This window comes from Pyrus communis, chromosome 1, assembly GCF_963583255.1.
Source record: "Pyrus communis chromosome 1, drPyrComm1.1, whole genome shotgun sequence".
In the NCBI taxonomy this organism is placed as follows: Eukaryota; Viridiplantae; Streptophyta; class Magnoliopsida; order Rosales; family Rosaceae; genus Pyrus; species Pyrus communis.
Window position 1 is genome coordinate 41,381,544 of NC_084803.1, and position 25,743 is coordinate 41,407,286.

At 38.0% G+C, this 25,743-nt stretch overlaps 3 protein-coding genes across 3 annotated transcripts; 2 read left to right on the top strand and 1 right to left on the bottom strand.

Annotated features, from left to right (window-relative positions):
* Nucleotides 1–7,876: 7,876 nt before the first annotated feature.
* Nucleotides 7,877–12,433, top strand: LOC137740287 (uncharacterized). The gene is made up of 5 exons (XM_068480148.1): nt 7,877–8,268; nt 9,069–10,005; nt 10,124–10,219; nt 11,268–11,404; nt 11,874–12,433. Exons 1-5 carry the CDS (start codon nt 8,033–8,035, stop codon nt 12,034–12,036), a joined length of 1,569 nt encoding a protein of 522 aa, XP_068336249.1. The 5' UTR covers nt 7,877–8,032; the 3' UTR covers nt 12,037–12,433.
* A 534-nt stretch (nt 12,434–12,967) lies between these two features.
* LOC137743106 (probable dolichyl pyrophosphate Man9GlcNAc2 alpha-1,3-glucosyltransferase) lies at nt 12,968–16,981 on the bottom strand. Its single transcript, XM_068483013.1, has 5 exons — nt 15,956–16,981; nt 15,730–15,837; nt 14,810–14,971; nt 13,887–14,139; nt 12,968–13,800 (listed from the first exon to the last, which is right to left on the bottom strand). Exons 1-5 carry the CDS (start codon nt 16,556–16,558, stop codon nt 13,361–13,363), a joined length of 1,566 nt encoding a protein of 521 aa, XP_068339114.1. The 5' UTR covers nt 16,559–16,981; the 3' UTR covers nt 12,968–13,360.
* Nucleotides 16,982–19,476: 2,495 nt separating this feature from the next.
* On the top strand, nt 19,477–24,623 carry LOC137715906 (partner of Y14 and mago-like). The gene is made up of 4 exons (XM_068455270.1): nt 19,477–19,899; nt 20,134–20,256; nt 23,638–23,868; nt 24,338–24,623. The coding sequence occupies exons 1-4, from the start codon at nt 19,693–19,695 to the stop codon at nt 24,482–24,484; spliced, it is 708 nt and encodes a 235-aa protein (XP_068311371.1). The 5' UTR covers nt 19,477–19,692; the 3' UTR covers nt 24,485–24,623.
* Nucleotides 24,624–25,743: the final 1,120 nt, after the last annotated feature.

Below are 25,743 nucleotides of genomic sequence, written 5' to 3' on the forward strand. Positions count from 1 at the left end.
CCAATCCAAGTATTAATAGTCGTAGTTTAGGCATTCGAAAAATACACAATTTGAAAAGCCAAACTTAATTAAAGAATTTGCTTAGTTTGAGCCTAGTCAATGGACTTTAGTTAAGAAAACAAAAGGAGATGGGTTTTAGTTAAAGAAAATATAGTTTCAAGGGGTAATGTCAAATTTTCAGAATTAATAATTTGTGTTCGGATTTGCCTACAGGTGTCTAGTTAGAAGATGCAATTATAAGACGGAGGATCGGGTCAAAATAATTAGAGAAAGACCTAAGAAGAATTTGAAAGAAACGTTAAGAAAAAAAATATGGAGTACTTGGAGCTAATGTAAGACTTGGCGCAAAACCGAGAGCAATGACGTTCTAGATTTATATAACTGACTCCACTTTAATAGGATAAGACTTGATTATTGTTATTGTTTGTTGGAATCTGCCTATATATTCTCGTTTTCTTCTTTTATCTCAATTGTTCTAGAGCATGTATTTCCAATGGGGTCCTGATTTTGGCACTCCTGCTAAAACGATTATTTGATTTATTGGAGCTGTTAGTCTTTTGTGAGTGGTTTGATATGTCATATCTCATTGTTTGTGCAATATGAGCTTTATCTTGTATATTAGAGTATGGTTTGATATGTATGTAGAACTTCATGCAAGTACTCTTGAATGATTATGTCCAGTGATCTAATTTTATATTAAGCGCCTACACATTTTTTTTAGTTTTTATATACGAATAGCTTGAGACTAGTCATCCTCGTAGTGAATCATACATAGTGTGTATTGGCCTATCCGTATTATTAGTGTCCATTTGATAACTCTACGATTAGGAACAATTTAAGATATTTGACGGTTGATTGGTAGAAGTCTCTGCAATCTAACTTCTTTAGACTTCTTCTTCTAGTATGCCATTATTCATGGACTCCCCATTTAGGCGTATAATGATTAATGTGACAGTCTTAAGGATTAATTTTGTCCTCTGATTATTAGATTCATTAATCTCTTGTGCATTATCCTAAGAAACTTCATCCTATAATTGGTTTTCGGGGCATACATGTAACAAAATTGTCATGAACTAACCTCCATGAACCAAGGTAAAAACAATGTATGAATTCAATTACTTACACATGAATGTAAGCCAAAAATTATGATATATGACCAAGGTAAAAAACAATGTATGAACCTCATTACTACAACACATGAACGGATGCCAAAACATTGAATTAAACTAGGATTTTTTTTTTTTAATAAACGATATTATTAATTTATACTAAGAGGGAGGGGGTGGGTTTAGCTACACAATGGGCTAGCAATAATATGGTTTAAATTTGCATTTGGGGACAATCGAATCTAAGATCTCTTACTTACAAGTAAAGAAAAATATCACTAGACCATAAAACTAAGTGGCCTAAACTAGAATTAAACAAGGTAAAATGCACCATGTTCTTATTCTAAATCCTCTTGAGTGGTTGGTCCAAATTCGATGTCACCTTTTATTTTTGTTGGTAAAAAGTATTTAAAGTTTTACCTTTTTTTAATTTTTTATGAAAATATATTTTCTTTTATTATTTATCAACAAAAGTTTATTCCTAATTCTCTTAGAAAATAAAATATATATTTTAAAATATGATTTAGAGTAAACGTTAACCATATCTTTATAGAACTCATGAGTTCTATAAGTGAACCACGACATAGGTTCCATATAATTGCATGCAAACTTGTCCAATTTACTGTAAAAATTCTTCTTTTTGTCTTCTCTTCTTTGTTCGATCAGAAATAATTTAAAATGGCCACCCACCAAGTTAGAGGCAGGGCAATTGTTACCACAGTGACAGAGATAGTCTGACTTAGTTGCATTATTAAATTCAATCTCTGCTTGCACTGAATACGAACTATTAATTCTAGGTGACTAAACAAACACGCGTTATATTATAGTTTGGATCCGATTTTACACTGTTGGTTTGAGTAATCGGGTTCGTTGAGTGAGCATGATTCTTGACCATCGGATAGGAAAGTGATAATATTATAGTTTTTAATCATAATAATTATCTTTTAATAAATTATCTCAATTTTCTTGTACAAAATAGATGAGATACAAATCATAGCCCCAACTTAGAAGCAAGCACAACAGTCCAATTTAATTTGGATTTGTTAGCAGTGTACCGTGTGGATTAGATCAGCTTGGCCTAAGACTCTTATCACGTGGCATAGCCTAGGATTTGAGGGTCTTGGATAATGATGAAATAAGAAATCTAGGTAGGCTAGGCCTTTTTACATGGTGATGGATGTTGTCAGATGAGTTTAAAGGCTATTGATGAAGTTTTGATGATGAGATAAGAAGCCTAGGTGGGCTAGGCTTCTGATATGATGTGATAATCCTAGATAGGTTTTTATTTTGTTTGAAAAGTCACGAATAGGAAGGATAGATACATATCAGTCTTTCTTCTTAGAGTTTGAGTTGCAGTTGAACACCATTAGGTCGTGCCAAGCAGATATCCAACCTTATAAATACAAGACTTTGTGCATCGAAAAAAGTCCCTCCAATTCAACACACAAATTGCCCTGCGCAAAGCTTCTTAACACCCTTTGAGATTTTATCCTTCTCCTTTTTCTCTCGCCAACACATCTTCAGTTTGGATAAACAGCACTGTGAAGGCAACAAGCGACATCTTTAGTTTGGATAAACAGCACTCAAGCCGTAGAATCAGCTGATCAAGGAGCACCTTCAATTTGAATAAACAATACTGCTTCAAGACCGACTGGTTATTTATCCAAGTCTCGGTTGACAAGGATTTTCGAGTTCTTGTTGGTAGAGGTCATCTCATCAACCTTCTCGGCGAAGTGAGGTGTTACCAGGTTACTACATTCGGCACATTGAAAGTCGAATTTGATATTGAACTTCGCAAAACTAGCAACCTTGTCTTTAGGCTCTAGAACCCGAAGGCTAAGATGTGTTCCTTCCTCAGCCGCAGTCACGAGATCAAGAAGTCAGCAGCACGCTTGACGCGACATCAACATATTTTACTCCTCGACTAAGCTCAGCCAACGACTTGGCACGCCCTGCACACAACCGAATGACATAGTCAGCTTATTAATTACTCAGCATGCGCGCCACGTAGGTTAGATAGTTTTTAGGGTCAACAGTTATAAAGTATAAATTTTGTTGCCCATCATGTATTACAATACGTGTATTAAGTAGATCAATATAGTATTGTACAATATGTTTTTAGGATCAACAATTACAAAGTATAAATTTTGTTGTCCATCATGTGTTCCAATACGTGTATTGAGTATATCAATATAGTATTGTACAATATTATACATATATGTGCGTAGGCGAGTTTTCCATTACAACTTAAAGAGCGATGAGAGTCTCGTTGTTGAACAATGCAATCTCACATTAGAATATTCATAGAATAAAGTACAATTTATATTGAATGGTTCTTACAATATTGAAAAAGGAGGAGGATTCTCTACCCTCCTAATCTCTACCCTTCCATGCCCTCCTATTTGAACGGTCACGGTTAAGTCACGTCAATATCTTATATTGATTTTTTTATAGAGATAATAAGACAAAAAACAATGTATGAGAGGAGGGGATGGAAGGGGATGGAAATAGGAGAGTAGAGAATCCTCCTCCATTGAAATATACAATCTTACATCATAAACTCAACTCTATAAATTTAGACACTAACATCATTACCAAAAGTTTCTGCTTAACTTTCACGCCTTTTTTCATGAAATTTTGGCAGCAACTTTACTTTTTATTACAACAATATAATTACATTATATTCATCTAAACTACGTAAATAAGTTCAAACTAGACTAGAGTAACTCTTTCACACCATGAAATTTTTGCAAAGTCAATGTTACTCTTTCCCACAACAAGTGAAACCAAATTACCAAAAAAGGAAATTAATAATTCCATATCGTGACACCATTAATAGTTATTGACCAAGTCATAATTGTTAATCAGGTACTTGCTCTACCATAATTTCTAAGTTTCTTTCTATTTGAACAATTACAATTAAATCATATCAACATTTTGTGTTAACTTTATTTTTATTAAATAGAATTACAAAATGAAAGTGAGAGGCCACTTAATACTACAATGTCACATCGCGGCCCGGGGGGGGACCACTTCCCGAGCCCGCTCCACCACCGTAGCACAATATTATCTGCTTTGGACCATGACCACGCCCTCACGGTTTTGTTTCTGGGAACTCACACCAATGGGTCACCCATCCTGGGAGTGCTCTCATGCGCTACTCGCTTAACTTCAGAGTTCCCATGGAACCCGAAGCCAGTGAGCTCCCAAAAGGCCTCGTGCTAGATAGAGATGAGAATATATATATAAGGATCACTTCCTTGAGCGATGTGGGATGTCACAATCCACCTCCTTTAGGGGCCCGACGTCCTCGTCGGCACACACTCGACCAGGAGAGTGATCCTTATATGTATATTCTCATCTCTACCTAGCATGAGATACCAAATTGTTACATCCCGACTCGGGCAGGACCACTTCCCGGGCCTGACTCCACCATAGCACGATATTGTCCGCTTTGGGTCCCGACCATGCCCTCACGGTTTTGTTTCTGGGAACTCACACGAGAACTTCCCAATGGGTCACCCATCCTGGGAATGCTCTCGCGCGCTACTCGCTTAACTTCGGAGTTCCCATGGAACTCGAAGCCAATGAGCTCCCAAAAGGCCTCCGAAGTTAAGCGAGTAGCGCGCGAGAGCACTCCCAGGATGGGTGACCCATCGGGAAGTTCTTGTGTGAGTTCCCAGAAACAAAACCATGAGGGCGTAGTCGGGGCCCAAAGCGGACAATATCGTGTTATGGTGGAGTCAGGCCCGGGAAGTGGTCCCGCCCGAGTCGGGATGTGACAATTTGGTATCTCATGCTAGGTAGAAATGGGAATATACATATAAGGATCACTTCCCTGGGCGATGTGGGATGTCACAACAGTTTAGTGGTATTCCTCTTTACTGGTAAGTGAGAGGTTTTAGGTTCGATTATCGCAAAATGCGAATTTGAACCACATTATTGTTAGCCTATTGTGAGGATAAGCCCATCTCCTCCCTCTTCGAGCACTTTCACCCCTAAAAAGCCTCATGGGCAAGAGGTAATACAATCTCCCCAAGTGAACAGTAATTGCCCAAGTAGATCTCCACCCTTAAACTGAATAGCCTAGGCAATTCATATTAAAATATTATTATTTTTATCAAATTTTAAAAAATAATTTTATTTTTAATCTCAAATAATAATAAAAGATTAGTTAAAATATTTGAAAATATTGAAATGTGGTGTAAGGTAGAAGAACATGATTAGGTATTTATAGAAAAAAAAAAATTTAACTTTTATATTTTTTGTATTTTGAATTAATTTTTTTTTTATAATTTTTTGTATTTTTAAATACTTTTTTATATTTTTATTAGTTTTTTAATAACGTGACGTCAGCCTTGCATCACTACCCTTGGGGCTGGCCAATCAATTATGGATTGGCTGAGCAACTGGGCTCCTCAAAGCCCAATGGATTGAAATGGCTGGAGTAGCTTTTTTTAAAAAAAAGAGGGGGGGTGGGGGTGGGGGTGGGAGGGGGGATAAATCAACTATCCCCTAGAGTGTTCTTCTCATGTTGAAACTACTCTTAGTATATATAATATCGTTTGTTATAAAAAAAAAATATTGAAAGTGAGAGATGCAGAAAGGGAGAGGAGTGGAGGGGATCTACCAAAGAGGTAAGTATTGTCTAAATTTTAATTTTATTTAATGGATAATGCTAGAGAGACTAAATTTTTAAACTAAATTCGTAGAACAATAATGTGTCACTAATAGATAATGCTAAGAAGATAAAAAAATTTAAACAAAATTTGCAAAACAAATTATGTGGTTGTTGATAATTGGATTATTACTTAATTATTGATTAACGTGCTTATTTCTAACTAGTGACGTAATTTAGTTTGTAAATTTAGTTTAAAATTTTGATTTCTCTAACATTATCAATCATGAAAAAGAAACAAGCATGTTAATTGACACTTAACTAATAATTCAATCATCTACAACTGTCACATCCCAACCCTCAGCTCCAACTATATTGTCCGCTTTGGCATTCCCTGCCCGAAGACAGAGCTACCGCACGGTTTTGTTTCTGTGGACCGGTACTCAGCCGTAGCCAGCGCCTGCCCTCCCCTCAGGGAGTCCACAAAAGGCCTAGTTGAAACTTAAGGTTGGCAATGGATATATAAGGCCCAAGGACAGCCCTCACTTCGTCGATGTGGGATACTACAATCCACCCCCCTTAGGGAGCCCGACGTCCTCGTCGGCACACCGAACGGAAGTGAGTCTGGCTCTGATACCAAATTGTCACATCCCAACCCTCAGCTCCAACTATATTGTCCGCTTTGGCATTCCCTGCCCGAAGACAGAGCTACCGCACGGTTTTGTTTCTGTGGACCGGTACTCAGCCGTAGCCAGCGCCTGCCCTCCCCTCAGGGAGTCCACAAAATGCCTAGTTGAAACTTAAGGTTGGCAATGGATATATAAGGCCCAAGGACAGCCCTCACTTCGTCGATGTGGGATACTACAATCCACCCCCCTTAGGGAGCCCGACGTCCTCGTCGGCACACCGAACGGAAGTGAGTCTGGCTCTGATACCAAATTGTCACATCCCAACCCTCAGCTCCAACTATATTGTCCGCTTTGGCATTCCCTGCCCGAAGACAGAGCTACCGCACGGTTTTGTTTCTGTGGACCGGTACTCAGCCGTAGCCAGCGCCTGCCCTCCCCTCAGGGAGTCCACAAAAGGCCTAGTTGAAACTTAAGGTTGGCAATGGATATATAAGGCCCAAGGACAGCCCTCACTTCGTCGATGTGGGATACTACAATAATTGTCACATCCCAACCCTCAGCTCCAACTATATTGTCCGCTTTGGCATTCCCTGCCCGAAGACAGAGCTACCGCACGGTTTTGTTTCTGTGGACCAGTACTCAGCCGTAGCCAGCGCCTGCCCTCCCCTCAGGGAGTCCACAAAAGGCCTAGTTGAAACTTAAGGTTGGCAATGGATATATAAGGCCCAAGGACAGCCCTCACTTCGTCGATGTGGGATACTACAATCCACCCCCCTTAGGGAGCCCGACGTCCTCGTCGGCACACCGAACGGAAGTGAGTCTGGCTCTGATACCAAATTGTCACATCCCAACCCTCAGCTCCAACTATATTGTCCGCTTTGGCATTCCCTGCCCGAAGACAGAGCTACCGCACGGTTTTGTTTCTGTGGACCGGTACTCAGCCGTAGCCAGCGCCTGCCCTCCCCTCAGGGAGTCCACAAAAGGCCTAGTTGAAACTTAAAGTTGGCAATGGATATATAAGGCCCAAGGACAGCCCTCACTTCGTCGATGTGGGATACTACAACAACTATTTAAGACATTAAAATAGTTGAAAAAATAAAATTCAACTAGTAGAACCAACTCATTTTAATCTTCTTTAAGTTTATTTAAGTTATTGATGTGGTAATCTGAAATTTTATGTTAAATTTTATATTTCTCCAACTAAACTGTTAAATATTATTTTATTATTTAAATAAAACTTTAAATGGTTGTAATTATTAAAAAAAATGTTGAAATAAAATTTTTATTGGTTAAGATGTTAGTGAAATAAGAGATCATTAAGCTTTCAAACCCAGTCAGCAAATAACTCTTCTATTTAAAAAAAAATTGATATCAAATATGCACAGTCATATTTCATTATATTTTCTTTAAAGATGCTTTAAATTTTAAGTTTATTTAAGACATTAAAGTAGTTCAGAAAAATAAAATTCAGGTAAGCCGTCGATTCCGGGGCTATTTGCCAATATGGCGCGTTAATCCACCTCCAGCCTCACCGACATCATCATCGACGCATTGCTTCGGTCTCACTCACCCTTCACACTTCACACTTCACCAACTCTCCTTTCTCTCTCCCCTCTCTCTCTGTCTCTCTCTCTCTAACCTCAAGCACCAGAGCTCCACAAGTCCAATCTCCGAAGAGTATGGATTTCACAACCCAGATTCGAGCGGCGAGAAGAAGAAGAAGAAGCAACGGCATTCTCCATGGCATTTTCATGAAGCTCTCTCTGCTTCTCCTACTGTCATTCCTTCCAAATCCCACAAACGCCTCGATCCACATCTACGACAACCAAACCTTCAGAGAAGTCGGCAATGCTTACCTTCTACCCGGCGGCAGCGAAGGCATCGCCGCCACTCTCTCTGCCCCTTCTTACATTCGGTAATGCTTTCGCGTTTGCATCTCTTTCAGCTTATTGCTAGATCTGCCATCTGTGTACAATTGCTTCATTCAATTTTTGGGTTTTTTGAATATTGAACATTTGGGTTTTTGCAAGATTTTAGATTTTTGAATTTTGAAGTGGGTGATCGATTTGGGGATTTCTTTTTTTAATTGGGTAGCCAAGAAAATGTGTTGTATGTTGAAAAGGTAAAAGATTTATTGAATTTATCTGAATGTGGGATGGACCAGAAGTGGGGAAATTAAGTACAAACATAGTAATATCTCAATGATGAAGGGTTTAGTATAAAATTGAGTTTTAGTTAGAAGCGTCCAACTACATTTTCGATGCAAATTAATAGATGATGAGTCGAAATACGGTGGAACTATGATCCTGTAGAATCCATGAACAGGAAGGAGAAAAAAAGGATTTCTCGAAATTGTTTCGTGAATAGTACAGTGTGCAAACTAAATTCACAAAAGTTTCTTGAAGAAGCTCAAGTAGATCTTCTAGTTTTATTTATTGTAAGTATCATTTCTAAGTCTCAGAGGGTCCTCACATCTCCATTCACCAAGTTCATAATCATTCTTGTATCTGATTAAGTCTTAGGGACACCGCTTTCATAATATTGTGCAGACAGTGTGACTGAACTCATAGTCCGTTACATTTGCATGGTACGATTTACTTGATACTTGATAGCAACATACTCATGTTGTATGTGCACGTTGCTCCTTCATTCCTGCCTCTCCTCACTAAATAAATATTTTATCACATTTGTTTCTGACATTTCCGAATGGAACAGATTTGAGAAAATCACCTTCTGGAGGAGCAAGGATGCTGCTAAGAAGCTTTCAGACATGGAGCATAGTACTGGGTTGATACAAGTTATAATATTTGAGGCAGCTGATCGTAATAATATTGGTGGTTCTGCTTATGGTGGACAAAGGGATATATGTTGCTCTCCTGATCTCGCTAAGATGGAAGGTTGTAAGCAAGGTGAAGTCATTAGGAGACCTTCTGCAACAGATAATAAATGGCCTATTGTTTTAAATGTACAGTTCAGTGGGAACTTCCTGCACACAAACATGGATTATCAAGAGATTTTAATCCCAAAAACTGGGATGTATAACTTGTTTTTTGTAGCATGTGATCCAAAACTGAAGGGAGTAACTATGAGCGGGAAGACTTTGTGGAAAAATCCTGATGGTTACCTACCGGGTCGAATGGCTCCACTAATGAAGTTTTATGTGTTTATGTCACTTGCTTATGTGTTGCTTGGAATAATTTGGTTCACTCAGTATGTGAGGTTTTGGAAGGATATTCTGCAACTTCAGCACTGCATCACAGCTGTTATTGCTCTTGGGTTGTTTGAGATGATTCTTTGGTATTGTGATTATGATAATTTTAATAGTACAGGGATGAGGCCAATTGTTGTTACAACATTGGTTGTGACGGTTGGAGCTGTGAGAAAAACAGTTTCCCGTCTTCTTATCCTCATTGTTTCCATGGGTTATGGTGTGGTGCGGCCCACTCTTGGGGGTCTTACCTCAAAGGTGATTCTCCTTGGAATAACATTTTTTCTGGCCACAGAGTTGCTTAATATTACAGAGTATGTGGGGACAATCAATGATGTATCTGGGAGAGCAAGATTATTTCTAGTTCTTCCTGATGCTTTCTTGGACGCATTTTTGATATTATGGATTTTTACCTCTCTCTCTAAAACACTAGAGCAGCTACAGGTATAATAATTTAAATTCCTCTATTTAAGTTACAACGGCAGTGTTGTTTCTTGATCTCATTATTTTATTCTCTCCATAACATGGCATTTTTAAATGTTAAACTATATGTTCTTCTCAGGCAAAGAGAAGCTCTGTCAAACTGGATATGTATAGGAAGTTCTCAAATGCATTAGCAGTCGCAGTCATTGCCTCAGTTGCATGGATAGTGTATGAGGTATGGTTTTATTGGACAGTATACAAATGTTTCATATCTTCAACCTGCACAGCAAACACTGAGGATTCTGAGTGTGTTTTGTCTAATAATATACTCTTATCAAGGTTTCAATTGAAGCCAAATTGGAATCCTAGCAATTCACCTTATGAAATTAAATAGGATTGCATATGATTATGTACTCAGCACTATTCCTTCGTGGCTTCTGATTATGCGCTGAGATCCCCCCTGGTCATAGAGTAAGAGCCATTGGTGTTAAAACTTAAAAAGATTTAATTCCTTTGGGAAGATCACAACCCTACCTGTGCCGTTTTCAGTTTGATGATCGTACTGTGCAGTTGTAGAATTTCAGCCTTTAATGGTGTAGAATTTGCTATATTGTGTTACAGCCACACTCAGGCTTGATTTTACTATTGGTTTTGAATCCCAGGCCCGAAGAGTTTTCATATGTTGTCCTGTATTATTTTGGACTGGTGGTGCTTTACATTGCTGCTTATGTGTAGTAACAACACATGTATCCTGCACTGTACTTGTGATAAACAGAACCACAGTTTATTGAACAAATAGCATAAAGAGATTATGAGGTTACTGAGTTACACTAGAAATCTTGCAGTAGAAAAAGTATCATTGCCTTTTGTCTGCTTAATGTAAGGAAGGCATTATGATTAGCAGACTAGTATATTTTGCTGGCAGACAGACTAAATGATACTCTTTTTGTGTAACTTCTAGATACTGAGTAACTGAACTGATATTATGCATACGGTTTGCTCTACTAAGTTGTGTTTCTTTATAGTTAATTACCTTAAAGTGATCGAAAATTAGGTTGGTTGTGCACTATTAAGTCGTGTTGGGATTGTTGCACCAAGAATCAGTATATTTAAGGGTTCAGTTACAAGAGAATAAATACAACTAAAGCTACTTTATTAGAATTTATCGCCTTTTTTTGTTTTGTTTTGAACTTCGGTTCTTTGTATGCTTGTGTCCTTTCAATTTTTTATATTTTTCTTGGGTTTGAAGATCTACTATACATTTGATAAGCTTGTACTTGCAGGTGTACTTTAAAGCAACAGATCCATTCAATGAGAAGTGGCAAAGTGCTTGGGTCATCACTGCTTTCTGGGATATTCTTGCATTTGCATTGCTGTGTGTTATCTGCTATCTTTGGGCTCCATCCCAGAGTTCTCAACGGTGCGTTATATCTTTCTAATCTTATGTAGTTGATATAATGATGTTTTATTCTTTTCTTGGTTATTGAAATTTTCAAAATGGAAAAGTCTCCGATGGTGGTTGACTAAAGTGGGCTCAATATTCGGTACTTCCATATTCAATCAGAATCACCATATTCTGAACGATCAGTACTTTTGGTAGGGCTCTATATGGGAAATGTCTTTGGAGGTGTGCAGTTGAGAGATCTAGTCTCTCGAGAAAGTGGTGGAGAGGAAGTATGGTGATGATGTAAAAGAGTAAAGGATGCCACATTACTTGGGTTTTATGGAGCAATATCCCACATTATTCTTTAATTTTTAATGCCATTGATGGAATGTTTCCCTCATTTTTGACTTAAGGGACTCATCTGTAACTAACATTATCGCTTGTTATAATTCTTAGGATTCCCTTTTTCCTGACTGAGCTGACTTGTACTGCCAAATGTCCATAGGTATGCTTACTCAGATGAAGTGGGAGAAGAATCTGACGATGAAGAATCTCAAGCTCTTACGAGGGGCAAGCCAGAGGGTGATATCAGCTTAACCAAGCAAGAGAGGATTGAAAGTGCTGAAGATTTTGATGAAGATGATACAGAAGAAGACAAAAGGGAATGATCATTCAACAGGAACCCCATTTTTAACCTTTCGCTTCGTTCAAGGTCATGGAGGCCGACTTGCCCCTCAACTAACTTAAGTAATGTCCCGTTGGCCCCTTCAACTTGGCATGCAAACAGGTGGTGTACAATTTTTGCTACTTTCAACTCGGTCGAGTCAAAAGGATCCAGGTTTCTTTCCCTTGTTCTGAAAGCTAATTTCATTTGGTTGTGTATGTAAAAACCTTAGGTTGTCAACAAAGTTTTACAAGAGTAGATGGAATCGTGAAAAGAAAGAAAAAGTTGTGTATTGTGAAAAGCACGTTAAGCAATTGTAATCTTGATTGGTTGTGACATGTATCATGTTTTGTATTTTTGCTCTAAAGGATGTATTTCCATATTGTTGAGGTTGCTTCTGATATGATTTCTACATGGGTCGTTGAATTCTGGGTTTTGATTCATGTCGAACCCGACGGTGAACGAGGCGACGAACGAGACAACGGTGTTTGCGAGGAGGCCGAGTATTGCTTGGCGAGGGCATTGGCGGCAAGGTGGAGTTGGGGAGGACGACAGGCCAAAGCCCAGGCCTGAGGCAGTTTCCGGGAGGATGGGGAGGGCGAAGGAGGTGGTGTTTCAACTAATGTCCTCTTTTGTCTTTTCACACAATTTAAAATTAGAGAAAATTAGAGAAATGGTCACCGGACCTTGTCCCACCTAGAGCTTTGGTCCCTCAACTAAAATCCCAGTATTGGTCGTGAATTTGTTATAATATGGAGCAACAGTCCTTTTTGCTAACTGCGTTAGAAAATCTATCCAAAATAAGTGTTTAAACGGGCAAAAACAGATGGAAGTTTTAACCAACTTGGTCAAAAGAACCATTGGCTCGGTAATACAAGTTGAGGAACCAATGCTCACGAATTTTTAGTTCGGTGGATGAACTTACATGGGGTGTTTTAAATTTGAAAACTCAATTTTTAATTGGGCAAGGCACGGACATTAGACCAGTAATTGCATATTTGAAGCTGTTTGTTTCGGCCGGAATCCAAATGAACCAATTTGTAAAGATTACACGTCTACAAACAAAAATGCAAGTTGAATTTGGCCGGAATACAAATTTCATGTCATAGCATTCTTCAAGACGAAGGATCGAAGCTGTTTGTTCCGGCCGGAATCCAAATGAATCAATCTGTAAAAATCCAACAGTCAAATTAAGTTGAATTTTGCTCGTCGTAAGCTTTAGAGAATGCGGGTTACGAAAAGTACAAACAGTCGCATTCAATCTCGGGGGGCCTCTGATGCTACGAATCAAGTGCTTTCACAAAACTTGCTGCCTGAATACAGAGGTTTCAAAGGAGCTTCTTTTCTTTATCCACCAAGTCGGAGTGTTTAAGCAACATCCATTGTTTTGCATTGGTGTAAACAGTAAGAAAGACGAACTGCGAGAAGCAAACGAGCATTATCAAAGCTTCAAAAAGGAAAGGATACCGGGCGGGGGGATGCATGCTTAAATAAACAACATGAAGAACGACTGAGCACAAGACAGAGACTGCGATCACAAATGATCTCAAGGCGCTTGTGTCCCTTGTGGTCCGTCTTCCATTCGGCACATGGTTTAAAAGGACAAAGAGAGCAGATAGTGCAAGATAGGGTAGAACCAGTTTGTCACGGTGTAGAAGAGGGAACATTGAGAACAAGGCGTAAAGTGTCATCCAGGTAAAAAGAAATGGTTCTTCCATTGCCAAAAGACTTGCTGGCAGGAGAGGTAGTAAAATAGACTTCTCGTGCACTGGAAGTTAAGAACAAGAAGTATTATGCACCATAGTATCGTGAAATCATGAACAGAAGTTGAGATGATGGGAAAACTTCACTAACCTTGGAATGAGAAGAGATAAAACGAGAAAGCACTATTCAGCAACCCATAAAGGAAACCCGGCTTGCTCGGAGCCCATATCTGCTGAATCATTGAAGGCAGGAAAGTAGAAACAGTTGCACCCAAGCTGATGAGCTTCAGGGACTGTGTTGGAAATAATCTCTTCCATTTTACAAGAACCGAAGTGGTGCACCAGAAGTTAGCCACATAATCCTCAAATATCCCTCTCTCAAAAGGAGCAAGACGAGAGAGAACCTGCGCAATTGACCAAAACGAATAAGGAAACGAACACCTGTTGTGTGTTGTAAACAAGAGAAACCAAGCATATCTTGATTCTTTTTACAATATATATATATATATATATATATATATATCTTCTTTACTTTCTAAATACCCGTATCCTATTAAATTTTCTTTCTTCATAAGAATAAGAAATAAACACATAAATCAAGTGTCATTAACTGTTAACTAATATTTGTTATGTCTAACATCTTCAATGATTCTCTAAGTTGACCTTGTTGTCGGTTTTAAATTAAACCCACATGACAGTGCCATCAATAATTTGACATCTACATTGGGGAAACTTAAAAATGAGTAAAGTGTTTCAATGCCTGTGACTTATGATCCACGTAACTGTGTAAAATCCAGCACCATATACAAGTGAGTCATGAGTTTCAATGCTTGAGACATGATCCACATAACTGCATTCTTTTAGTTGGCTAAAAACATTCTGAAGCAAAATCTGAACCAGTGTATATATTTGTAGTTTGGGCATGAGCTAAAGCACACAGCATAACTTTGCCATGGTTTTGTAGATCTCGGAAGTAGAACCACAGAGAAGATTGAGTTTAAGTTAAAGATTTTTATTAAAAGAAACAACCTGAGGCTGAAAATTCACAAACTGACAAAATTAACTAGTGCTTACCCCAAAAAAGGCTTCCGTTGAATGAACATATGGCCACCATACAACAACAAACGTTCCCAGGACCACAAGGCCAAGTTTTAACACTTCTAGAACAGGATACCGGCGCTTTAGGCATTTACCCAGGAGATGACTGAAAAATGCAGGAGCAAAATACGCACTCATCTGCAGAAAACATATTACGTTCAGCAAATGGGTATTATTCTCTCCTGTAGAATCAATTTTGGTAAAAAAGTGGGTTCCACTCATATTTATTGTAATGAGACTGAGTGAGTTTCCAAAATGGACAATTCATTTGTTATTCCAACATATTCTGAACTTGAATCATGAAATCATTTCAATATTTTTATGGTATACAAGGTTGTGGTGGGGGGTCCTAGGGGAGCTCTACTGATAGCGTGCCTCTATGATGAGAATTGGGCTCTCACCATCCACCCTCCTCAGGCCTTAGGTTTCCATTTAAAACAAAGAATGAGAAATCAATGTTGTGATTTGTGACAACTGCAGGCAAAGTTCCAAATCATCTAATAAGAACAAGATGATTATGACAAAAAGTAACTACCAGTGGTCCAGTAGATCACGTCATCGTGTGATTCATGGTAACCACCATAGTCGCTCTTTCATCAGATCAAGTTACCTACCACCCGTATTTTGATTAGCGAAAAAAGACAGTGCATTAATTCTCACATTAATATGCAAGAGCCAGCCACTTATGTGTTCATTTTCAGAAATCCATTTGCCAATATTATACGCTAACTTTCTCCAATTACTTTTGAGGTAAAATTAAAAATGTCTCTTGACAATTTCGATACAACAGTTTAGTTTTCATGCCACAGTTAAGGGAGGAAATATAAATGTCACCAAGAATAAAGAATGAAACTTAAACAACCATGAGGCACGTTTAAAACCGAATCACAAGATACCTGTTTGTGGTTGAGAGCAAGACTGTATAGGACACAGGCTACAAGATCTTTATCCGAAAGAACAGAGGCAATAGCTCCCACAGTCAGACCCAAGCTGATGCAATTATACTGAACAAAAACCAAAAAGAAAAAGATTGTAAATCTAAACAGTTCCGAGTAAGAACTACAAATATTGCATGGACGCCAACAAAAATGTTCAGAATGCAATAGAAAAATCAAATGTAACCTGGAAGTGACCATGATCAATTAGGATGAGACAAGGATTAAGTAAAATAATTGCGATATGCCACGCTATGTCACTCCTTTGGCGACTTGGATTTTGACCAGCATAGTAAACAAGAACAAAGTATAAAACAGCAGGAAAGAACACCAAGGCATCAGATGACAACACCGTCCACCTCATGAGTAGTTTTCCCAAATAGGACTCATGGCCACGGGAAGCGAAAAGCGCAACTGACTCAGGACTGAAATGTCTGAGGAAAAGGCCATGAACATAACTCTGATAGGCAGTGAGAGGAGGGTAGTCAAGACCCCAGTATCCGAGATCATTGACAGTACTGTTTCGATACCATTGGTTGATTGGCAGATTGATAGTGATCTCCATCCAATGCCTCTGTGCTTCAAAGTCCCCAAACTTGGGAGGATTTCCAGCACCAGAGTAAGGATGCAGCGAGACCGCGGCTCGAACCAACAAGGAGAACAATGCAATGGACAAGAAGGAAGCTGTGATTCCCCTGTGGATCAACCACCACCAACCATCAGATTCAACAATCAGCTTTTCATCCTTGCCCTTTCTAAAATTACCCTTCTTTTTGGAGGTCTTGTCCATTTTCTCTATTTCTTTCTTTCTTTTGGGACAAAAAGCAAACACTTGGCCTGCAACCCAATAGAGATCAAGGAACGCCAATCAATTCAATCAACTGACAGTCAAAGAACACCCACACCCACTGCCCGGAGAGATCACCATGGCCATAGACCCCAGCCACACCACCACCTGATCCGCCAGGGCCGCCACCCAAACTACAACAACGACGAGGATGAGACCCGCTGTATCACCTGCTCTTCCTCCTAAACTGTACGCAGCCCTATCCCTCCGAATTGGGACCCAATCAGCTGCTAATCACCAGTAGCACTACCAGCTGCTAATCACCTGAAGCGCCATCATCACCTCCATTTGGCTCCGATCTGATGGGCGGGGAATTTGCGGGACTCTGTTTGGCTCCAATTGGTAAACGCACCCTTTGATTCTTAAACTAATTTGATCTAATTTAATGATAATTAATATTTAAAAGTTTAACAGTAACTGCCACTTAAACTAGTGATTCCTCTTAACTTAAAAAATTATAAGTGAGATATCTTATGTTCGATTCTTATTAAAAATAAATTTGAACCATATTATTACTAACCTATTGTGAGACTAAACTCATCATCTTCCCTTAATGTAAATAATATCATTTGTTCAACAAAAAAAAAAGTTGGTGCCGTTTTAGACTATCTCCAGAGGAGATGTAAAAATGTCACTATATAATCTCTATTAATTAATAAAACACTCATTATCAACCAAAATCTATGAAATTACCAATTTAATCTTCTAATTAAAACAGAACATGAATAAGAAATATGAGGCAGAAATGTAACTTCACATAACCAAATTTTGCTGTTTTTTTTTTCAAAACCTCACATACATGTAATCCTAACATATTTCTAATTAAAAAAAAAATTCACTCCCACATTATCTATCACTCTCTTCCTCTCTCATTATATTTCAAAAACAAAAATAAAAAAATTTCTCACACCCTATGTGTGTGCCCATATGCTAGTATATATAACGGAAACAAATGACGTACTATTGCCTTCAAATTTGGTTTTTGTTATTTCCAAAGCCATTCCACTTACTTTACTTTAAATGATATCATATTTAACTATTATTTTATTATTTTTAAACCAACAACCCATCTTTTATAGCGATGGTATTGGTACGATTACCGTACTAAAACCCATGTACCAATTACATACCAAAATTTTGGTATGACAACATCTATTACCATTACCGTGTCATACTTTCCGTATTCCGAATTTCGGCATGCCAAATAGTTCGGTTGGCATGGTATGGTAATGGTAATTACTCATTTGTTTTGGGCCAAAATTTGATTTTTTTTTCCAACCCAATTCAAGGCCCAAACGTGTTTTGGTCACTTCCCTTGGGTATCTAAAACTTTTTTATTTAATTATGAGAATTTTATAGAGATTCATTTAAGAAATAAGAAGTAAATAGATGGAAAAATTACTGAAAGAACCCAATATCCCTAAAAAAAGTAGTCCAAAGATTCATAAATTCCATCTCTACATTCTTTAAAATTGTAAAAAAAATTAACTTGATAGACAAACCCAGGGGAAAGACATCCCAATTTGATGAAGGAGAATATGATATGGACTCCGGAGAGAGAGTTGCCGGAACTGGAGCAACAAAGATGAAGTTGGTGGCTAGATGAGTGAAAAGATGAAAAGTCGCAGCGCAATAAGGCTTAGGTTTTTTTATTGGGAAAGTAGAGGTTAAAGGGTAAGATGATTGAATAAATGACTAGGAAAAAAAATATAAAGTGCATATATAATATTAATAATACCTAATTATATATAAATGAATAAATAAATGATATAATATTAATAGTAGTGGTATGATATGGTATACCACTGGTAATGGTTTTGAATACCATTACCGTACAAAAAAATGTATGGTATGGTACAAATACCGCATCATTACTAATGGTACGAAAATTTTGGCACAACTTTGTAATGATACTGTTGGTAATTCGGTTGGTATGGTAATTTGACAAAAAATTTCACCTCTAATCTTTTATTATTTTTGTTTAAAAAAAACATAAATGGAGCAATAAATTTTGGCATATTGAATGAAAGGAAAATATTGATAATATGTTAAATTACCAAGCAGGGCTGGCACTGATGGGTGCAAGTGGTGCTACCGCACAGGGCCCCCATCTCAGAAGGGCACTGATTTTTCAATTTTGCATGCATATATGTATATATAGTAGTAAGTGTAGAATATTACAAACTTAAGTCTTAGCACAAGTGGAATTATTGCTTCTTTACATCATCCTAAGGGAATGGTTCAAAACTCATCTCCATCATTTTTTCAGTTTATATTTTTATTAAATGCATAAGTTTCCACAAAATAATATAAAAATTTCACACAATAACATGAAAATTTGAACCCTGATCCTCTAAATAGTTAAGGGAAAACAATACGCCACCTTTCCACTTGTTGATTTGTTAAATTTGTTTGTAGTATTAGAATTTATAGAAGCTCAATTGAAAACTAAAATTATTATTTTGAACAAAAAAATTAAAAATTTTTTTTTTTAATTCTTAGTACTTTTTTGGGCCTCCAATTCACTTTCGCACATGGTCTCTGAAATCTCAGGGCCGACTCTGTTACCAAGTTAGCTATCAAAATGAAATTTGATGTTTTGAATTTGACGTTCTCTTTGGAGATGCTGAGTAAAACTACACTCTTTTTGTGAAAATATTTTTAAGAGAATTGTCAAGTGGACTCTTTGAAAAATGAGATTCTTCATGTCCTCTCTACAAACTAACAATTTAACGTCAATTTCTGTGCTGATATTATAAAATATTATCTTAAAAATAGGAGTGGCAAAAAATTCATAAAAAAACTCTCACCTTTAACCGTCATTTTTCTATTTTTAATCACCACCCTGTCAATTACACGCCGAAACCCTAAGGATTAAATGGAAAATGCTTTTACCCAACGGGAAAGGGGCCGGATGTTCCTATTGATTCGCCCTGGTGGACATCTCTACTTTTGCTTCGTTGGATGTTGGAACTAAAGAAACCAGCGAAGTAGCCAACTAAGCGAAAGTACCAGCTATTTCTCTCTCTCTCTCTGTCTCTCTAGGAGTACAAAGTTGATTTGGTGATCAATCAGCCATGGCGAGCAGTAACAATGGAAGCGGAGGAGAAGGAGGAGATCCGCCGCTTAAGCAATTGGCGGAGCTTGGCAAAACCCTAAAAGAAGGGGAGAGGCTTCTGGGGCCAACCCGACGACCCGACGGTACGCTCCGTAAACCAATCCGCATTCGGGCTGGATATGTCCCCCAAGAGGAAGTCGCCATTTACCAATCCAAAGGTGCTTTGGTATGTTATCATTTTCTCTCTTTGTACCCTTTTGCCTTTTGCCGACAAAACTGTCAGTTGGAATGTTTGGTGATTAGAAATCAAAAGAAAAGTGAAAAAGTTTGAATCTTTTGATAAACCCGTGTTTTTTTTCGTCTCGGTTTGATTGTTTGTGGAAATTGGGAAGGTTACAAGTTAGTTGTTTGAATTTAGTGAATGGAAGCTCAGACTGGGATTTTTACTTTTGTAATGCAGTGGAAAAAGGAGATGGCCTCAGCGGCTGGACCTCCGGGTTATGATGATACTTCCGTTGATACAACGAAACCCAAGACTAAGTCTGTAAAGAGGAACGAAAGAAAAAAAGAGAAGCGGATACAGGTTTGTCTTCATTTCTTTTTTCCTTTGTTGATCATTGTTTGTTGCCATATGGAATTTGTAGAGTAGATTTTAGCGAAATTCCTATGCGCTTTGGTTTTCAAGTGCAAAGTTCGGGAACCTACTCATGAGGGGCGATTTGATGGTGTAGTTTAGCCGTCATGTTTGCCCAAAAGCCAGAAATTTGAGTCACTTGGGAGCTAGAATCACAAACAAAACGGCTTTATCTGATCGTGGACCACATGGTTCATCAAGATAACAAATGATATTTGCACCAGCGTGAGCTGAAAACATCAACACAAGATGGTAATAAGGAAAAAATATAAGACTCTCCCTTCGATGCATCCCTAGCTGACTAAAAGCCTTTTAATATTTGATTATTCTTTCTCCCCTAAATAGGTGTCAAATGAAAGCAAAGGCACAACATTTTGTTCTCTTGACATTTCTTAGCGATATACAGTATACTCAATGTCTGGCTATGACAAAAACCAAGGCTAAGCATCTGAAGTGTAATGCTGTATGGATGAATGGATGCTCTCTTAGGTTAGTCTTATAAGTAGCACGTCATCAGAAACAGGACACTTCGTAAGATGACGTTGTCCACTGTTCAAACTCTATAAAAGAAGACTTTAGAGGGTTTAAATCTTTTTATACGGCGTTGTCGAGGTGTATCTGTGCTCTTCCCCTTGGAATGCAAATCAGGGCACCTATGCACCTCCCCGTGTGTCATTTTCTATAATTTGAGAATGATCTTAAAGTTAGATCTGGTTCTTAGTTGGTGTTTGTATAGCTGTGTAAAGGAGACTCGCACATGCTGCAGTTTCTTTCATTCGGCACTTGTGGGGCAAATTTTTGTTTCTTCACTCTTGTGAAATCAACATGTATAGGTAAACAATTTTGAATTGCATACTTCTTTCTTCTGCCAAGCTATCTTAATAGCTCTGCGAAGGATGAACAAAGAAGGCCATGTATGTTAATATCCTAATAGAAGCTTTGAAATAATGGAGCTTTTTCTATTTCACCAGCTGAACATCTTGGGGGATTTTCTGGTATTTTTACTCCAACGATTAGGTAAGTCTTTTACTTATGTTTTTAATAGATTTCCCTCTCTTTTTTTTTCTTTTTTTTTTTTCTGTTTTTTTTTTTTGTTCATAAGCTTTATGGTTGTAAGTTATACTTTTGGTGCTTATAAAAGGTTAATTAAACAAGAAATATAATAGAAAATGTAATTGATGTGATTTCTTAGGAGTAGGGATGGGCAACGGTTACGGCGGGCGGGTAACCGCGGTTATTTACCCATAACCGTTTATGCTCATACCCGCATAACCGTTTAACCGTTGGATAATTGCCTAAACGGTTATACCCATACCCATAACCGTTTATAAACGGTTAACCATACCCATAACCGCATACCCATTTAACCATAACCGTTTACCCATTTACCCTATTTAACCCGTTTATCTTTTTTTTTTTTTTTTTTTTTTAACCATTACTCATTTTTCACCTGTCTACATGTTTTTTAACAACTTGAAAATTAAAAAAAAATTGTCATAATTTTCTTTTTTTTGACAATTAAACACCGTTATAGGTACATTCATCATACATTTTGGTATTTTAATTTTTTAAGTCCTTATACCATTCCAATAATTAAAATAATAGTTTATGGACGATATTTTTAACTGTAACCAATGAAGGTAAATATAATATTTGCTAAGTATTATTGGGTTACAAAAATTGTTTAGAAGACATTTCTGTCAATTTTACGGTTACCAGCAAGGAATTTAAATTAATTTGGCGAATTCCTTGATGATGAGAATCATCATTCCTGTAGCAGTGTTATTGAGAGGAGGACCGATGAATTCCTTGCTAATTTATTGGGTGCTAAGTATTCTTGGATCGAGAACATGGTTTGTGTTAATTTTACATATATAAAATAAATGGGTAAACGGTTACCCGTTTATAACCGCGGTTAATACCCATAACCGCCCATTTAAATTTCGCGGGTAAACGGTTATACCCATAACCGTTTATTTATCTAAACGGTTACCCATAACTGTAACCGTTTAATTTAAATGGGCGGATAACCGTGGTTACCCATAACCAATGGGTATTTGCCCATCCCTACAAGTTAGGAGTGCTACTATTTGTTTCACTAATGATTGGTGATGAAGGGTCTCCGTTGCATTAGCATATAAACATTAACTACCTAGGTTATTGATGCAAGCTTTAGGGACGTAAGGGTTACAGTGGTGCCGACCACGAGAGAGAGAGAGGAGTGTAGACTTTGTAGCATATGTGGGGTCACTGGGGTGTGAATAAAACAGAATTTGAGGAAAATAGGGTGCTGATCTTGTTTAAACTGGTTTTACAATTTCTTAAGTGGCAGTGAAGTTGGGTTTTAGAGCTAACAATGAGAAAGATAGATCCCTTTGGTTTGTTCTTGTGAATATTGGATTTGACTGCAAGGTTTCTCTCCCACTTTTACTACTGCCTTCAGGCTAACAGCTCAGCACAAACCAGTCCACGGAACAGACAAGATTGTATGTGAAGCCGCATTCTAATACATAGGTATAAACGGATTCAGTGCCTCATGAGGACATCCAGTTTAAGACAACAACAGCAGCCCACATAAAGCATGATATGATCTAGAGACCATCCGATCCACTTCAAGACCAGCTTTACCATACCCATATTCAAATCTATGTTCATAGGAGCTGTTTCAGCGCTTACATCAGTGTTCAATTGAATGCTAAAACTGGTCAAAGTTAAAGTGGTTCCTTTTTTAAATTGATTTCTTTTACTATTTTATTTCGTCATTCTAAAGAATTCAGAACTTTCAAAAACTTTAAATATTTGAGGTGTAAAAGTTTTGAAAATTTGATGGGGGTGGCTCCGTGATCTATTGCTCCCATTCTAGATCCACTTTGTGCTGCTCAAAGTCATATGTTATACATTGCCATCTCACATACTCAATGTATTGCCCTAACGATATTGCCTTCCAAGGTAGAAATTATGATGTAATGCTGTTATAAGGGAGTGAAAACAATAGGCAATAATCCCTTTTTCATCTTTACGTTTATGTTCAGGTTTGTCCATGTATTGGAATAACTTAGTTACGAAGTAAGAGGAATTGTCTTTGTTCTTGTTTGCTAAGAACACAAAAGATATACAAAGCACAGATATGGGAATTTGTGATTTTGAACTTTTAGCTTTGCTTTTAAGTTTAGCAAGAGACGGTTTTCAATATAGAAATGCTTTTAATCTTCTGAACTCATGTAATTACTGTTGTGTAAAATTACAGGTTTCTGGAATCAGTGTTAATCTGTAATTTGATATTGCGGTTTTCAAGCTGCTTGATTTCTTCTGTTAATGTGTGATCTGCAGGCTGCTCTTGAGAAGGAGAAAACCTCGGAAAGTGGGGAAACAAAGGAAGAAGAAGTTGAAAATTTGGGTCATGTATCAGAAGCTGTCAAGTCATTGGCATCTCAGATGAACGAGCTAGGTGTTTCTTCTAGTCCTTCTTTAGTTACCCCTCCCTCTGACTCAACTGAGGATTCGAGTCCAGCAGGTCCAGCTCAAGATATAGATAAAAAAATTCGAGCTCTTAAAAAGAAGGTATAGTTTATTAACCCTTTTAGCCTTGCCTTTAAATGATATAAGACCATCTGTTTTCCTTGCTCCAGTATGACTATGGAAATTGTTCGGAAGTTTAGGAATACGTAGCCCTATCCTTTTTGCGTGTCATGGATTTGTCAAGATAATTTTCTCCTTTTGATGTCAAATTCAGTTAAAACTTATACATATCGGTTTTGATTGAGAACTTTGGGGTACGCGTTACATCAAAAGGTTTTTTTCTAAAACAAAAATGGATTTATTTACTAAATACTTGAAAGAAAAGAAGCAGATGCTATAGTCAGTTATATGTAAGGTGATTACTCCTTGTACTGCAAAGTGAATTATTAAGTTTTCTCTCCGGTTTAAGCCTACAATTTGGTGCAGAAACGTCCAGGATCCGCAAAAATTTTGACATGATTTGAAAAACTATGCAGTGCGTTTTCTCATACGTTATGGTTCGCCTTTGCAGATTCGACTTGCAGAAGCTCAACAGCAGAAAGCTAATCAGCAAGATGTTAAGTCAGAACAGTTGGACAAGTTGACGAAACTGGAAGGTTGGCGTAAGGAGCTAAAGCTTTTGGAGGATAAAAAGGAGGCGGAATCGGTTGCACTGTAAACAAGGGTTTGTGTCAGAATCAAGAAACCATTTTTCTTTTTTTCATTTATGTTTTTTCTCATGAAGACATGAATGCTGATTTAGAAAGAGGTTCATCTCTTCATACTTTGTTCTCATTAGCTTAATTTATATGTGCTTTATATGATCGTACGGGTACAATGTAGTACCTGATCCACCCCTAACGGGGACCGTACATACCATGTCTGTCCATCTCCGTCGTGCTCATTTTGTTGGTCTCTTCATTCATAGTTCCACATTCGCATCTCCCGGAGATGCAAATGTGTTTTTACATCTCAGATTTGCATCTCTCCATCGGAGATGCTCAATCAGTTGTCTCACAGCAACTTGAGCAGGCCACCAGGAGCAGGAGTAATGTGAATTTGAATTTTGTGGCTTGTTTGTGGACTCCGTCGAGTAAGATGTGCGAGTTGTGACAACTCCAATTTGGCAAGTTATTTCTTGGATACTTTTTGTATATAGTACGTAGGATCATCCAAAAATGCTTAATTAGTCACAAACAATTGGGCTGGCTCAATAGAAGGCAGGATTCTTCCATGCTACATGCTATGTAGCATTGAATGCTACGAGTATCAGATGACCTGAATTATTGCTTTTATATGGTCATGTGTATGCAAGCTATCCAATGCTCGTAGCATTTAATGATATGTAGCACCGAAGTGGAACCCTATTTTACGACAGTTTTTATTCTCATTTTTTAACATACAACCGTCAGATTAATGATCCTAAGGACGGTCGGACAAAAAATGTGGCAAGGCGAACTAGTTTGGCCGCAGAAAATGGAAAGAGAAGAGGCGAAAGGGGACTCGTCTTCATCGCAACCCTAATAACATGATGAAGAAAATAAAGTCTTCCCCGGGAAAACAACATCGCGTTGCGTACGCAGTTGAGCCGCGTGGTCAGCTGCGCACGGCGGCAACCATCAAACTCGGCCCTGGATACAATCGATTTAGTCTCTATGGTTTCCTTTCTGCCTGAATTTGGTTTGCTTGTGTCAAATTGTAGGCATAGATGGCTTGACTCGGAAGTTTGACAATTGTAGGCCAAGACACCCCGCAAGGCCCATGGGTTCCTCCAAAAGACCTAACCCTAAAAGCAGAGGGCTCCCCTACAAGCAACATTTCTGTTTCTGATAGGTAATAACTAGGAAATCTGTGCCCAATAAGACTCTAATCAGCACTGGTAATTTGGGATTTTGCAGAAATGGCAATGTTACTGCAAAACCAGAGCATACAGCAGCA

Bases quoted from the DNA above. Each gene is read 5' to 3' on its own strand.
- LOC137740287 (XM_068480148.1), top strand. From the start codon at position 8,033: ATGGATTTCACAACCCAGATTCGAGCGGCGAGAAGAAGAAGAAGAAGC. The intron at 8,269-9,068 runs GTAATGCTTTCG...CGAATGGAACAG, and splicing joins TCTGCCCCTTCTTACATTCG to ATTTGAGAAAATCACCTTCT. The intron at 10,220-11,267 runs GTATGGTTTTAT...TTGTACTTGCAG, and splicing joins TTGCATGGATAGTGTATGAG to GTGTACTTTAAAGCAACAGA.
- LOC137743106 (XM_068483013.1), bottom strand. From the start codon at position 16,558: ATGGACAAGACCTCCAAAAAGAAGGGTAATTTTAGAAAGGGCAAGGAT. The intron at 15,838-15,955 runs GTTACATTTGAT...GTTTTTGTTCAG, and splicing joins TTGATCATGGTCACTTCCAG to TATAATTGCATCAGCTTGGG. The intron at 14,972-15,729 runs GTATCTTGTGAT...TGTTTTCTGCAG, and splicing joins TTGCTCTCAACCACAAACAG to ATGAGTGCGTATTTTGCTCC.
- LOC137715906 (XM_068455270.1), top strand. From the start codon at position 19,693: ATGGCGAGCAGTAACAATGGAAGCGGAGGAGAAGGAGGAGATCCGCCG. The intron at 20,257-23,637 runs GTTTGTCTTCAT...TGTGATCTGCAG, and splicing joins AAAAAGAGAAGCGGATACAG to GCTGCTCTTGAGAAGGAGAA. The intron at 23,869-24,337 runs GTATAGTTTATT...TCGCCTTTGCAG, and splicing joins TTCGAGCTCTTAAAAAGAAG to ATTCGACTTGCAGAAGCTCA.